The 16839-nt window shown below is 29.6% G+C and overlaps 1 protein-coding gene across 1 annotated transcript; it reads left to right on the top strand.

The window, feature by feature from the left end:
* Window positions 1-6646: 6646 nt before the first annotated feature.
* LOC123270432 (neprilysin-2-like) lies at window positions 6647-16518 on the top strand. Its single transcript, XM_044736463.1, has 6 exons — window positions 6647-6811; window positions 9825-10106; window positions 10192-10415; window positions 13036-13939; window positions 15779-15999; window positions 16077-16518. The coding sequence occupies exons 1-6, from the start codon at window positions 6709-6711 to the stop codon at window positions 16410-16412; spliced, it is 2070 nt and encodes a 689-aa protein (XP_044592398.1). The 5' UTR covers window positions 6647-6708; the 3' UTR covers window positions 16413-16518.
* The last annotated feature ends 321 nt before the right edge of the window (window positions 16519-16839 follow it).

A 16839-nucleotide genomic window follows, 5' to 3' on the forward strand; every position in this document is an offset into this window, starting at 1 on the left:
GAGAAATCACAAGCTCCAGAAGCGCAGCTTTCTTCGCGCATCACATCCAACCCCAGTCAATACATCTCTGGCTCGCCCAGCATCCACCAGATGGCATGGGATTATGTTTTATTATCAATGCCTATAAATTTTAATGTTATCTGGTTTTTATTGCGGGAATTTATAAAAACTGTTGGAGAGAATTTTATGATCAAAATACTATTATTAAGAGAATAAGCAAAATTTTGTGGGCATAATTATATAAAAAATAGGTTTTTATGGGTAAAATTTGGTATCGGAAAAGTTGAAGTTGTGACCAATATTTCCTTCTCTAAAATAATTTGTTTGTTATGATAAGTTTTCGAAGTAGGTAATAGATTCGAATTTAGCGATAAACAAAATAAGTTTATTTATTTATTTTGTTTTGTACACGTCAATGTGGTTGGGTTAAAAATAAATTTATATAATTAAGAAACTAAGAAAAATTTAGTAACGGATATATCTTTATCGTAAATTGGGTTTGATATTTTTTAGCGATAGTTATTTATGATTTAAATAATTGAGAGTGAAAGGAAAATTTTGTGACGAGCATATTATTATTTTTGAAGGAATTTTTATAGTTTAATTTGGTATCATCAGAAAGAAAGAGATAAGAATTAGTGCCTAGATTTTATATATTTTTTAGAAAATTTTTTATTTCAAATTTTTGGAGGAGTTTTTAATAGTTTTTTGGTTCTATAAATTTTTTCGGTCACATTTGTCCATTTAATTATTTGTAATTGATCCTGTGATAGCACTATTATTTTTAAACTTTATTTAAAAAGTACCCAAACTATTAGTGTGATTATAAAAAAATTATTAAACTTTTCTTATACATAATTTGTAAATCTCGGCAGTCGCATAGAGACTGCATGTTGCTAGTCAATATATTATTAAGAGAATAAGAAAAATTTTGTGTCCAGGATAGTCATATGATAAAATCGTTTTTTTTTAGTAAAATTTAGTGTCATTGCGAAGGTCTTGACTTGAATTTGTACCTTTTTAAGGTTTCATATCATTCTCACCGATAGTCAATTTATTATGATAAGTATTAAAGCTGCATTCGAAAATATCTCTAGATACATAATTAAGAAATGACCTTATATCTCGTGAACTATTGATATTTTTAAAAATATAAGCTCATCCTGATATTACACTCATCAAAACCTTTTATTTGAATACCCACATCAATTTTTCATATATTTTATATATTTATGTATATTATATATAGGTATATATAAAAAATATATTAAAAATGCATGTGGGTACTCAAATGAAAGCTCTTGATGAGTGTAACATCATTATGAGCTTATATCTTTAAAATATATATCATATATATGTATATATGAAAAATATATCAAAATGCATTTCATAATTTATCTTTGAATATTAATATGAAAAAATAATAATTAAAATTTAATATTTAAATAATTTTTCATGAGAATAATCACAAAAAAAATTTATTAAAATTTTTAAAGAAAATTTTTAATTTATTAAAAGGAATTTTGATTTTTTTTAATCATAAATAAATCAAAATTTCGAATTTTAACATTTTTTCAGATATAAATTGACATTTTTATAGATATAAGCTCACTCCGACATTACACTCATCAAGAATTTTTATTTGAGTACCCACATCAATTTTTCATATATTTATATATATTTATATATATTATATATAGGTATATATAAAAAATATAGCAAAAATGCATGTGGGTACTCAAATGAAAGCTCTTGATAAGTGTAACATCAGGATGGGCTTATATCTTTAAAATATATATTATATATATGTATATATGAAAAATATATCAAAAATGCATGTGGGTACTCAAATGAAAGCTCTTGATGAGTGTAACATCATTATGCGCTTATATCTTTAAAAATGTCAATAGTTCACAAGATACAAGGTAAATTTTATAACATACTTTTTGGTTTTTAAATTTTTTAAAAATTTGAATCATTTTGCAAATTACGATGAATGAAAACGTTCGATTGTTCTGATCAACACTTATGCCAAGTATCCGATTGTTATCAATCCGATACGCCAACGCCTAAATGCCGAGATTTTATCGAGTATGTTGATGTGTATATATAGATATACATGCAAGGTGATTGTGTCTTAATTTATCTTGTTCAAATAAAGATCCCAGGCTTGAAAAAAATATATTTCTCATGACCTTATCCACGTGACTAAATCCCAACGTCACAAACATCAGCCCGTCATGTGGAAAAAATACAAGTCACTTTTTTTTGGTTATCGGCTTACCGATCAAAATTGTTTCCAAGTATGAAAAATGGATTTATCTTGCCAGTTGAAGATTTATGAAAATTTAATACAATATAAAATTATTCGGGATTGATTTTGGGGAATATTTTTATTGGATTAGAACAATGGAGAATTTTTCTTGACTGATGAATTGGTAAGTGGTTACGGCAGCGTATTTAAGCGATACAGAAAGTATTGATTGATGAAAAAGGTTTATAATAATTGCATCGTTGAAAAATTAATTATTTTTTCAACTAAATTTAAACTTTGTTCATTGAGAAAACTTTTAATTGTTCCGTGACATTCATGAAAATTGTAATTGACGTCACTGTAATATATTTATCTACTCCTTGACCTATCCTACTTCCCCTATGCTATTTCCGTAGAACATATGACTATTGATTATTGATTAGCTAATGTATTCAATCCAGTGGAATTCGCAATAAAATTATACAAATTGAGCAGTCAACTGTAATAAGCCGGCAATTCCCGTTTATTTTCGTTGGACTGCTTATTGATTTTCCTGTAAGCGACCCTAACTGTACGAGCAATGATATCATTTGCAAAATCAAATATTTGTGTTGGCATAATATTATTTCGGTAAAAATAATGTTGTGCTATGATATGGCTTAATATGGAAAATTATTATTAAACATTATAAACCCATATATAAGACAATGTTCATATCAGCCCATATAAAACCATATTATGCCATATCGACGGTCTAATTAGCAATTTGTCTAACTCCTTATCATTCAGAGGGTGATTTTTTAACATTTTAATGTGACAATAGTCCAATTATAAATTATTTGAATGATTTAAACCAAAATATTATACCTTTATTAGATATTAATGATATTAAATGGTTTTTTAAAGTGATAATAAATTTTGAACTTATAGTTTTTTTCGTACTAATGGAAGATTCTCTAAAATGGAGTTAGACAATTTGCTAATTAGAACGTCGATATAAAACAATAATATGCCATATAAACCTAAGTGATGATATAAATTCACATTTTTGCCATCTAAATCCACACTTTTGCCATATAAAACCATACTATGCCCTATAAAGATATCTGCCATATAGACCCGTAGTATGCCATATAAAAACACATGCCATATAGAACCATATTATGCCATATAAATTCAGATTATGCCATACAAGCTATACATATATAATACGCCATATAAAATCACATAGTATGCCATATAAACCCATGTGATGACATAAATCCAAACTTTTGCCATATAAACCCATACTATGCCATATAAAGCAATATGATGCCATATAAACCCATATCAGAGTTTATATATGGCTTGATATGGGTAATTTTCAGATAAGGCCATATCTGAGCATATAGACCCATATGATGCTATATAAAGGCATAATATGCCATATAAACCCATATTATGCCATATAGAATCACATATTATGCCATATAAACCCCCGTGATGCCATATAAAATGACATTTTATGCCATATAAACCTACGTGATGCCATACAAATCCACATTTTTGCAATATAAATTCACGCTTTTGCCATATAAACCCATACTATGCCATATAAAACGATATGATGCCATAGAAACCCATATCAGAGTTGATATATGTCTTGATATGGTTGATTTTCAGATCCGGCCATATCTGGCCATATAAACCTACCTGATACCATATAAACGCCTATTATCCTCTATAAACTCACACTATTCCATATGAAGATATATGCCATATAAAACCATATTATACAATACCCATATTATAAAATCACATATTATACCATATAATATCACATATTATGCCATATAAACCCACGTGATGCCATATAAATCCACATATTATGCTATATAAACCCACGTGATGCCATATAAATCCACATTTTGCCATATAAACCCATACTGTGCCATATAAACCGATATGGTGCCATATAAACCCATATCAGAGTTTATATATGGCTTGATATGGGTAATTTTCAGATAAGGCCATATCTGAGCATATAGACCCATATGATGCTATATAAAAGCATAATATGCCATATAAACCCATATTATGCCATATAGAATCACATATTATGCTATATAAACCCCCGTGATGCCATATAAAATGACATTTTATGCCATATAAACCTACGTGATGCCATACAAATCCACATTTTTGCAATATAAATTCACACTTTTGCCATATAAACCCATACTATGCCATATAAAACGATATGATGCCATAGAAACCCATATCAGAGTTGATATATGTCTTGATATGGTTGATTTTCAGATCCGGCCATATCTGGCCATATAAACCTACCTGATGCCATATAAACGCATATTATCCTCTATAAACTCACACTATGCTGTATGAAGACATATGCCATATAAACCCATTTTATACTATACCCATATTATAAAATCACATATTAGACCATATAATATCACATATTATGCCATATAATCCCACGTGATGCCATATAAATCCACATTTTGCCATATAAACCCATACTATGCAATATAAAGCGATATGATACCATATAAACCTATATCAGAGTTTATATATGGCTTGATATGGGTGATTTTCAGATAAGGCCATATCTGAGCATATAGACCCATATGATGCTATATAAAAGCATAATATGCCATATAAACCCATGTTATGCCATATAGAATCACATATTATTATATAAACCCCCGTGATGCCATATAAAATGACATTTTATACCATATAAACCTACCTGATACCATATAAACGCCTATTATCCTCTATAAACTCACACTATTCCATATGAAGATATATGCCATATAAAACCATATTATACAATACCCATATTATAAAATCACATATTATACCATATAATATCACATATTATGCCATATAAACCCACGTGATGCCATATAAATCCACATATTATGCTATATAAACCCACGTGATGCCATATAAATCCACATTTTGCCATATAAACCCATACTGTGCCATATAAACCGATATGGTGCCATATAAACCCATATCAGAGTTTATATATGGCTTGATATGGGTAATTTTCAGATAAGGCCATATCTGAGCATATAGACCCATATGATGCTATATAAAAGCATAATATGCCATATAAACCCATATTATGCCATATAGAATCACATATTATGCTATATAAACCCCCGTGATGCCATATAAAATGACATTTTATGCCATATAAACCTACGTGATGCTATACAAATCCACATTTTTGCAATATAAATTCACACTTTTGCCATATAAACCCATACTGTGCCATATAAACCGATATGGTGCCATATAAAACCATATCAGAGCTAATATATAGCTCGATATGGCCAATTTTTTTAAATCAGGCCATATCTGGCCAGGTCAAGCCATATATTGAGCCTGATATGGGCTTATATGGCATAGTATGGATTTATATGGCATAATATAGGTTTATAGGGCTTTTAAGTAAAATTTTCCAAATTTTCGAATGATTATTAATAGTCACATCATTACACCCTATAAAATTCTATCCAACTTCATAAATATTAATCAAGCTTGACTAAGAAGGGGAGTTTATTATTCCTCACAATCAAGACAGCATTTAAAGTCCGATTAAGTCCATAAACATTGTATCATCTGCTCGAAAAAGAAAGCGATAAAGACTAAATCGGGTGATACTGACACTGAGTATCGATTTCTATTATGCAAGCGTAAGATAAGAATGACGCTCGCTTATCCTTGACTCCCACCGTTTTAGAATTCACAAAAGATATAATTTTCTTTTCATAATATAACAACAAATTTCTACTGCAATTTTTATTACTAGCAAGCTTTCAGTTACTATGTGACTGCCCTGACTTGTGAACTGTACTTTCTTAACTATTGACTTTTTTAAAGATATAAGCTCATCCCGACGTTATACTCATCAAGACCTTTCATTTGAGTACCCACATGCATTTTTGATATATTTTTCATATATACATATATATAATATATATAAATATATGAAAAATTGATGTGGGTACTCAAATGAAAGGTCTCGATGAGTATAACATCAGGATGAGCTTATATCTTTAGAAATGTTAATAGTTAACGAGATACAGGGTCATTTCTTAATTATTCATCTAAATACACTGCCTACGAAATTTTGCTTATTCTCTTAACAATATAGATTATAAAACTTGACTTTTGTTGCTATCTTTATGAATGTGGTAAAAATTTTCATGATAATAAACTTTGACTTATTATCTAAGAGATCATATTAATCAAAGAAACAAAGAAACAATGTTATACAATAACAGTCGATAAGCATGACTTTGACCTTTACCCTTGATTAGAAAAAAATTTATAAAAAATCACTCCAACCTTCAGTGACAAGTATATAATCATACATGCATTAGACAGCTTCTAATCTAGCAAGTCTAGAAAAATATCAAAAGTCTTTACTGTCCTGCAAGATGAAGCCACAAAAATCATCGGCAGTCTATCTGATAACAGCTTTTGTGTTTGCTGGTCTGGTGGTGCCAAATCATGGAGCAGCCTTAAACTCGCCTGCAAAACGTAAGTACCCGAGAAAAAATATTTATATATATTTATATATAAATTGGTTATATATATGATTATATATGAAAAATGGCCAAATATAATCATATCTAATCATATATAATTATGTATAATTATATATAACTATATATAATTATATATAACAAAATTTAATTATATATTTATTACATCTAATTAATTATTGGGTTAATTTTATGGATAGAGTATTTAATATAGTCCTACGCAATTCTCTGTAACCAATTAAAATGCAAAAAAAAATCTAGCTATAATTTTACGGTTATAACACCAGCGGTCACCCATCCAACTATTAACCCTGCTCAATGCTGCTTCACTTTAGTGATCTCCGTGCGTCTTGAAGTTTCTGTCAGCTGTGCTGCTGTCTTAGATGACAATGATTCTATGATCTACATAATGTATCATATGGGTTTATCATAAATATAATATAAAAATTGATTTTATAATATAGTTGGATAGTCATAATTCATAATTTATTTATTTTACCGAATCTCATTATAATATAACACTTATTTAAATAATAAAGTAAATAATGATTTTACTATTAGGTAGTAGCAGAGCAGACCAAAACATCTCATAGGAAATGTAACAAATTTTGTATTTCAGAATTATTAACCGTAATTATAAACATCATTTTACTCTTTTTGTGATTACCAAAAAAAAATTTTTTTTCAAAGAAAAAATTTTTATATATGTTAATTATATATAAGCATATATAATTATATATAAGCATATATCATTATATATGGGATTATATATAATCTTGGATGGCTGTATATTGTTCCATATATAGTCATATATAATTATATATGATTATATATGACCTCATATACAATTCCATATATAATCATGTATGATTATATATAACTATATATAATTATATATGGAACTATATATAATCTTGCTTGGCTGTATATTGCTCCATATATAGTCATATATAATTATATATGATTATATATGACCTCATATACAATTCCATATATAATCATGTATGGCTATATATAATTATATATGGAACTATATAATCCTGCATGGCTGTATATTGCTCCATATATAGTCATATATAATTATATATGATTATATATAACCTCATATACAATTCCATATATAATCATGTATGCTTATATATAACTATATATAATTATATATGGAACTATATATAATCTTGCTTGGCTGTATATTGCTCCATATATAGTCATATATAATTATATATGACCTCATATACAATTCCATATATAATCATGTATGGCTATATATAATTATATATGGAACTATATAATCCTGCATGGATGTATATTGCTCCATATATAGTCATATATAATTATATATGATTATATATACCCTCATATACAATTCCATATATAATCATGTATGTTTATATATAACTATATATAATTATATATGGAACTATATATAATCTTGCTTGGCTGTATATTGCTCCATATATAATCATATATAATTATATATAATTATATATGACCTCATATACAGTTCCATATATAATCATGTATGGCTATATATAATTATATATGGAACTATATAATCCTGCATGGCTGTATATTGCTCCATATATAGTCATATATAATTATATATGATTATATATGACCTCATATACAATTCCATATATAATCATGTATGCTTATATATAACTATATATAATTATATATGGAACTATATATAATCTTGCTTGGCTGTATATTGCTCCATATATAGTCATATATAATTATATATGACCTCATATACAATTCCATATATAATCATGTATGGCTATATATAATTATATATGGAACTATATAATCCTGCATGGATGTATATTGCTCCACATATAGTCATATATAATTATATATGATTATATATACCCTCATATACAATTCCATATATAATCATGTATGTTTATATATAACTATATATAATTATATATGGAACTATATATAATCTTGCTTGGCTGTATATTGCTCCATATATAGTCATATATAATTATATGTGACCTCATATACAGTTCCATATATAATCATGTATGGCTATATATAAGTATATATGGAAATATATAATCCTGCATGGCTGTATATTGCTCCATATATAGTCATATATAATTATATATAATCTTATATACAATTCCATATATAATCATGTATGATTATATATAATTGTATATAATTATATATGTGATTCCATATACAATCATATATAGTCATATATGATTATATACAATTATATATGATTATATAGAAACATTTTTTCTCGGGTAGTCTTCAAATTTTCCAATAAGCTACACGGAAAAAAAGATTCACTTGAGCCAAGAAAATATTTTTCTTCCTAATTATTTTCTTGAGAAAAAAAATTTTTTTTGACAAGAAATTTCACTTATTCTAAAAATTAATTTTCATGCTTTAAAAAATTCGTATCTTGATCCAAGAAATTTTATTTAAGTCAAGAAAATCTTGTTTTGAGAAAATTCAGCCTCGAAGCTCCAAAAAATTTAGTTCTTGATAGAAGTTAATTTTCTTGTTTTGAGAAAATTTCTCTCTTGCTCCAAAAAATTAAATATAGAGATAGAAGTAAAATTTCATTAATATTTTTATTGATTAACATGTCAAATGGGAAGATCAAATAATATTTCATCATTTTTTTTCATTCAATATGTATAATTGCACGGTAAAATAATATAAAATGGGTATCAAATATTCTCGAGAAAAATTTTCTCAAGGTGAGAAAATTTTTTTCTCAGCTGAAGTAGGTGGCGCTGCTTCCCTAAAGTATCTAAAAATTTTGATCAAATATAAAAATTTCAATCAAGTATTTATGATAGAATTTTAATAGAAAATGACCTACCAAGAATAGAATTTAAAGAAAAATTTTTACTTCAGCCAGCACATTTTCGGTCTTCCTTCAGGCACCCGACAAATTTTCTTGAGCCAACAATTTTATTCTCCAGTCAAAAAATTTTCCTTTCTGTGTACTTGATAATTGATTGATAATCTGTTTGATGAAACAGCTGGCGAGCACAAGTGCACCTCCGACAAATGCATTGTTGAACGTTTGGACACGGCGACACACGTGATGAAGTTCAGGAACTCCGACGTAAACCCATGTGATAACATGTTCCGCTTCGTCTGCGGCAACTACGACGGAACGGACATATCACATACTCCCTCGGCTGAAATAGAAATGAGAAACGCCATAATGGACAGCTTCATCGGAGTCGTCGACGCGCTGACCAGCGACTTCAGGCCCTTCAAGATGATCGAGGAACTCCACGATATCTGCACAGACGACAGTAAGTTCCTATAGGCTCTATCTTTTAATTATATGTCATTGTAATGATTGTAATTGTAATGACTACTTGCTAAATCACCCACTAGATGCTCGTAACCAAGACAGCGTTAATCTGCTGAAAGGAATTATAATGTATATGAAAGGGTGGCCGATGATGGACGGTGACAAGTGGAAGGAAGATGATTTCGACTGGATGAACTTCAGTGGAGAGTCTAAGAAGAGTGGGTACCCTATTAACTATTTTGTTGACTTTGAACCCCTGCTAGATGTCGAAGAAGACGGGGAAAAGATCATGGTCTTCAAAGCGCATGTGAGTTTTGCATTATTTTAATTAATATTCCAAAAGTGGTCTGATTCATCCATATGTCATTTTTGATCTTCTAATCTAAGCTTGATGTCAAAATTGAGCACATCAGATTGCATCGAAATGTTTCTGAGGATATCTATACATATATACGCAAAATAGGGTTCCTTTGACTAAAGTTGACGTTAAAACTACTGAAGCTAAAGGAATGGGACTGCTACCTTCCGACGCAGAATTTTTCGTAGATGGTTATAGGCTACTTATTTTTTGGATTTTATCAACCCTTTCTCATTTTTTTTTACAATTTACTTTTATATACATTTTTTTCCGCTATTAAAAACAAAAGACTCTCATTTTTCATTCATTTGTTTTTAATACGATTTTCTTTTGTTTTTATTACATAACCTTAATATTTGATTGATTTAACGTCATTTAAAAAAAGTTTAAGAAAGAAGCTAATTATGTCTGTATATTGCTCCATATATAGTCATATATAATTATATATGATTATATATAACCTCATATACAATTCCATATATAATCATGTATGCTTATATATAACTATATATAATTATATATGAAACTATATATAATCTTGCTTGGCTGTATATTGCTCCATATATAGTCATATATAATTATATTTGACCTCATATACAGTTCTATATATAATTATGTATGGCTATATATAATTATATATGGAACTATATAATCCTGCATGGCTGTATATTGCTCCATATATAGTCATATGTAATTATATATAATCTTATATACAATTCCATATATAATCATGTATGATTATATATAATTGTATATAATTATATATGTGATTCCATATACAATCATATATAGTCATATATGATTATATACAATTATATATGATTATATAGAAACATTTTTTCTCGGGTAGTCTTCAAATTTTCCAATAAGCTACACGGAACTAAGTGTTGAAAATTTATATTCATATGCTGATCGTGTGTTTGGTTATGATAATTGGTTCCATGAAATAAAATAGTTAGATTTCTATGAAATCTACTAAAAATGTTGTTGTTTATAAACTAGGACTTTTTGAAACATGAAATTTAGGCCATGTCTATTGAGGTTCAATACCATTTACTAAAAATTTCCTTACTACAAACGTCTCTTTAGCAGCGGGAAAAAAGTCATTGTAAGATTTCCAAAACTTAACATTACATGTAGTAATTCAGTCAACGGACTAACAATTTTACATACATGTTATTTTTGCTGATTACATAACTTATAAATTGTTCTTATTGCGGGATCAAGGGAATGTAAAAGATTAAAATGAATGGATTTTCCAAACACTAGATAAGTGAAAAATAAATTTGGCTACTTATTTAAATAGAATTCGTAAAAAACATGTTAAATTTATTTTCTATAAAAAATTGATGTCATTTAGAAAATTTTAAATAACAGGAAAATGGATGGTTATAGGCTACTTATTTTTTGGATTTTATCAACCCTTTCTCATTTTTTTTACAATTTACTTTTTTGCCCTCTGGGCGGAAAGTGGCAACTTTGGTCTCACTGCGCTAAACAAAGTTGCCGCTTTCCTCCTTCCTCGGACAAAAAAATATTATACAGCCTTTGGGAAGTAAAAAAGAAAACCTCAGATCAAATGTTTGTTGACCTCGGCTTCGCCTCGGCCAACAATTACATGTGATCTGAGGCTTTTCTTATTTTCCATCCCAAGGGGTGTAATATACTATTTATATACATTTTTTCCCGCTGATAAAAACAAAAGACCCTCATTTTTCATTCATTTGTTCTTAATACGATTTTCTTTTGTTTTTATTACATAACTTTAATATTTAATTGATTTAACGTAATTTAAAAAAAGTTTAAGAAAGAAGCTAATTATGTCTGGTGAACTAAGTGTTGAAAATTTATATTTATATGCTGATCGTGTGTTTGGTTATGATAATTGATTCCATGAAATAAAATAGTTAGATTTCTATGAAGTCTACTAAAAATGTTGTTGTTTATAAACTAGGACTTTTTTAAACATGAAATTTAGGCCATGTCTATTGAGTTTCAATAACATTTACTGAAAATTTCTTTACAACAAACGTCTTTTTAGCAGCGGGAAAAAAGTCATTGTAAGGTTTCCAAAACTTAACATTACATGTAGTATTCAGTCAATGGACTAACAGTTTTACATACATGTTATTTTTGCTGATTACATAACTTATAAATTGTTCTTATTGCGGGATCAAGGGAATGTAACAGATTAAAATGAATGGATTTTCCAAACACTAGATAAGTGAAAAATAAATTTGGCTACTTATTTAAATAGAATTCGTAAAAAACATGTTAAATTTATTTTCTATAAAAAATTGATGTCACTGAGAAAATTTTAAATAACAGAAAAATTGTTGGCACTTGAAGCTAGACAGATTTAAACATGACTTATGATACTTGCAATGACTTTAACTAAAACTTTCAATGCTCATTTGGAATCTGCAAATCAAAACAATACTCCAATTAAATTTCAAGTCTAGATCTAAAAATGCAATTCTATAAAGCGCTCAGTGAAGCGGGCGGGTAACAGCTACATCAAAAAATACCTCTAGAAGGTAATGAATCTCTTTTTTTCCTTCTATTCTAGCCCTCTCCGCAATACTTCGAGTACACAGCAGCAATGATGAAAAAGCCCGAAGCTTACAAAGATTACATGATGACCATCGCTAAACTTATGGGAGCAACTGGAGACATCAGCAAAGACGTCGAAGACGTCATGGAATTTGAAAAGAAGCTCCACGCAATCGACGCGGACCATGACGACAAAACCGATCATGTAATGAGGATCGATGAGCTTCAGAAAGAGTTCCCAGGCATCGATTGGAGCATGTGGGCCAGCAAGACCTTAATTCCCTTCATGGACAAAGACGAGGAGCCTTTAATAACAATCTGGAACGCAGAAGCGATGAAGGAGTTCTTTAAGTTGATGGCAGAGACTCCCAAACGTGTCCAAGCTAACTACGCGGTCTGGAGAATGGTCCAGAAAACGGTTTCATATTTAACTCCTGAGTTCCGCAAGGAACAGGAGAAGTTCTGGAAGACAATTGGCCATGAAGAGGTTAGCGAGGAAAGTTTCTGTGATGACATCGCTAAATTCTACATGGAGGAAGCTATGAAGTACTTCTTCATCGATCAGTTCAAGAATTCTGCTGAGTCGATGCAGAACATGGTTCAGGATATGAAGGACTCGATGGTCGCTATGATGAAAGATTGCAAGCATCTTGATACTGAGGACAAAGAAAAAGGCTCCAAGATTGTTAGCGAGATGCCAGTGACGTTGGGTACGTCCACTAGGTTCAGCGATCCAAAAGAACTGGAAGCTTTGTATGCTGAGTCGGAATTCCACAAGAACAATTTCCTCCAGACGCTTTTGAACTTGAACATGTTCAGGATAGAGATTGACTACAGCAAAAAGCTCCAGAAGGACTTGAACTTTGTGAATGATCAGCCTGAAGGCTTGGAGACTCCAAGGAACATTCATGATCATTTGTGTAAGTATTGGCGTGGTTGGAAGATGAGTAGAAGCTTCCGTGTAAAGAAAATCGTCTTAAATGTGTCTTAAAATTGTTTATTTAAAATGCAAAAAATAAAATTTCAAGAGCAGATTTTTAAAATTTGGTCCTCAAATTTGTTATGAAAATTAATTTATAGGCGATTTTGAGAAGTTTTAACCGCAATATTTTTGAATACGCTCTTTTCAAATTGAATTTAAAATTGTTGAAAAATTATTATCCGACAATTTTAAGACTTTTTTAAGACGCACTATTTTAATGTTCCGAGGCTCTGTCACTATGAGATAATCTTATAATAGTCCCTAAATTTTTCTCAAGATTTTTTAAGACTATTTTAAGATCATTTTAAGGCTTTTTTAAGACGCTTTATTTAAATGTTCCGGGGCTCTGTCATTGTGAGCTCATATTTAATTAGTCCCTAAATTTTTTTGAGACTATTTTAAGAGCATTTTAAGACTATTTTAAGACACTTCATTTTAATGTTCCGGAGCTCTAACTATTTTACGATGCTCCATAATAATTTTCTGGAGCTCTATTGCTGTGAGCTCATCTTAAAATAGTCTAAATTTTTTTAAGATAATTTCAGGACTTTTTTAAGACGCTCCCTAGTCCCTAAATTTTTTTTAAAGACTATTTTAAGATCATTTTAAGACTTTTTTAAGACGCTCCATTTTAATGTTCCGGGGCTCTATCGCTGTGAGCTCATCTTAAAATAGTCCCTAAATTTATTTTAAGACTGTTTTAAGACTATTTTAAGACGCTCCATAATAATTTGCCAGAGCTCTGTTGCTGTAAGCTCATCTTAAAATAGTCCCTAAATTTTTTTAAGATTATTTTAAGACGCTCCATTTTAATGTTCCGGGGCTCTAACTATTTTAAGATGCTCTATAATAATTTTCTGGAGCTCTATTGCTGTGAGCTCATCTTAAAATAGTCTTTAAATTTTTTTAAGATAATTTCAGGACTTTTTTAAGACGCTCCCTAGTCCCTAAATTTTTTTTTAAAGCCTATTTTAAGATCATTTTAAGACTTTTTTAAGACACTCCATTTTAATGTTCCGGGGCTCTATCGCTGTGAGCTCATCTTAAAATAGTCCCTAAATTTTTTTTTAAGACTATTTTAAGATGCTCCATAATAATTTGCCAGAGCTCTGTTGCTGTGAGCTCATCTTAAAATAGTCCCTAAATTTTTTTAAGACTACTTTAAGATCATTTTAAGACTTTTTTAAAGCGCTCCATTTTAATGTTCCGAGACTCTGTTGCTGTGAGCTCATCTTAAAATAGTCCCTAATTTTTTTTTAAAACTATTTTAAGACGCTCCATTATAATTATCTGGAGCTCTATTGCTGCGAGCTCATCTTAAAATAGTCTCTAATTTTTTTTTAAGACTATTTTAAGAAGCTCCATAATAATTTGCCGGGGCTCTATTGCTGTGAACTCATCTTGGGCCTCTAAATTTTTTTTTAAGACTATTTTAAGGTAATTTCAAAACTTTTTTAAGAAACTTTATTTTAATATTCCGGAGCTCTATCGTTGTGAGCTCATCTTAAAATAGTCCCCAAATGTTTTTTTCAAGATTTTTTAAAAGAAACTCGCATAACCGTCCAAAAAATGTCTAAAAATTAGTCTTTATAACAAATTTGAGGACCAAATTTCAAAAATCTGCTCTTAGAATTCTTTTTTTGGCGTCTAAAACAGTCTTTATTTGTATTACGCTTAAAATCTTAAACAAATGACAATTTTAAGACACTTTTAAGACAATTATTTTTTACACATGTTTGATCTTTTGATTTTCACTTATAAACTAAAATATTTTCAGTCATACCTCCAGAAATTCTGGACAGTCCGATGTTTGACAACAACCGACCAATGTACATGAACTACGGAGCCGCTGGACCCAACATAGCTCGAGAACTGTTCGTATCCGTGTACCAACACACCAAATTGAAGGATGAAGACAAGCAGTCAACTCTCATGGAGCCAATGAAGTGCTTCCAAAATATGTTTAGCAACTTTACAAACACGGACGCTAAAGAAGATGTAAGTTGTCATTCAGATCTGTTAGAAGTCATTTAATTAAGAAGCTAAGTGTGTTATCTAATATTTTGATATTTCAGATTGCCTTGGGCACCATGTCAACGATGATGGGTCAGTTCATAGGTCTCCGGTCAGCCTACAAAGCCTACAAGGATTACGAAGCCAAGAATGGTCCTGAAGCACCTCTTCCTGAAGTTTCTCACACTCCGGAACAATTATTCTGGATGGCGTACGTCGGACAATTCTGCAAAGCTAACGTCGATGTAGAAAAGGAAGACGATATTGAAGGCATTGAGATGAAAATGATGGAGTTTATTATGCAGAAAATGTTGGCTCAGATTCCGGAAGTCGCTCAGGATTTCTCGTGTCCTGCTGGGTCGAAGTTGAACCCTGAAACTAAATGCGAATGGTGGTAAAAAAGAGAACTTGGCTTTGAGTTTTTAAAAATTTTATGATTGAATTATTGTGATTGGAGTGATACTTGTATTAATCTGTTATAATAAAGATATGTTACAAAAGCAATGATTTTCTCATACTTTTTAATAGGAACATTTATTATTTGATCATGATATTGTGGGAAATGTTAGTTTTAGGGAAAGAAATTTTCTTTAAAAATTACCGTTAAAATCACAGTAATCGTGGGACATTCGTAAATTCCTGATCGAATTACAATTCTTTCAATAATTATTCACAATTACAATGTAAAAAAAGCCATTCGGCAGCCGAAATGGAAGTAGATTTTTCAAATAAAGAAAATTGATTTTTAATAAAATAATATAATAACACTAATAATGTATAACTTAATTTATGAATTAAAAACAAAATTCAATAATAAATTTAAAA

Source organism: Cotesia glomerata, linkage group LG8 (genome assembly GCF_020080835.1).
Source record: "Cotesia glomerata isolate CgM1 linkage group LG8, MPM_Cglom_v2.3, whole genome shotgun sequence".
NCBI classification, from domain to species: domain Eukaryota; kingdom Metazoa; phylum Arthropoda; class Insecta; order Hymenoptera; family Braconidae; genus Cotesia; species Cotesia glomerata.

Coding starts and splice junctions, on each gene's coding strand:
- LOC123270432 (XM_044736463.1), top strand. CDS start 6,709: ATGAAGCCACAAAAATCATCGGCAGTCTATCTGATAACAGCTTTTGTG. Junction 10,107..10,191: donor CGATATCTGCACAGACGACA/GTAAGTTCCTAT, acceptor ATCACCCACTAG/ATGCTCGTAACCAAGACAGC. Junction 10,416..13,035: donor TCATGGTCTTCAAAGCGCAT/GTGAGTTTTGCA, acceptor CTTCTATTCTAG/CCCTCTCCGCAATACTTCGA.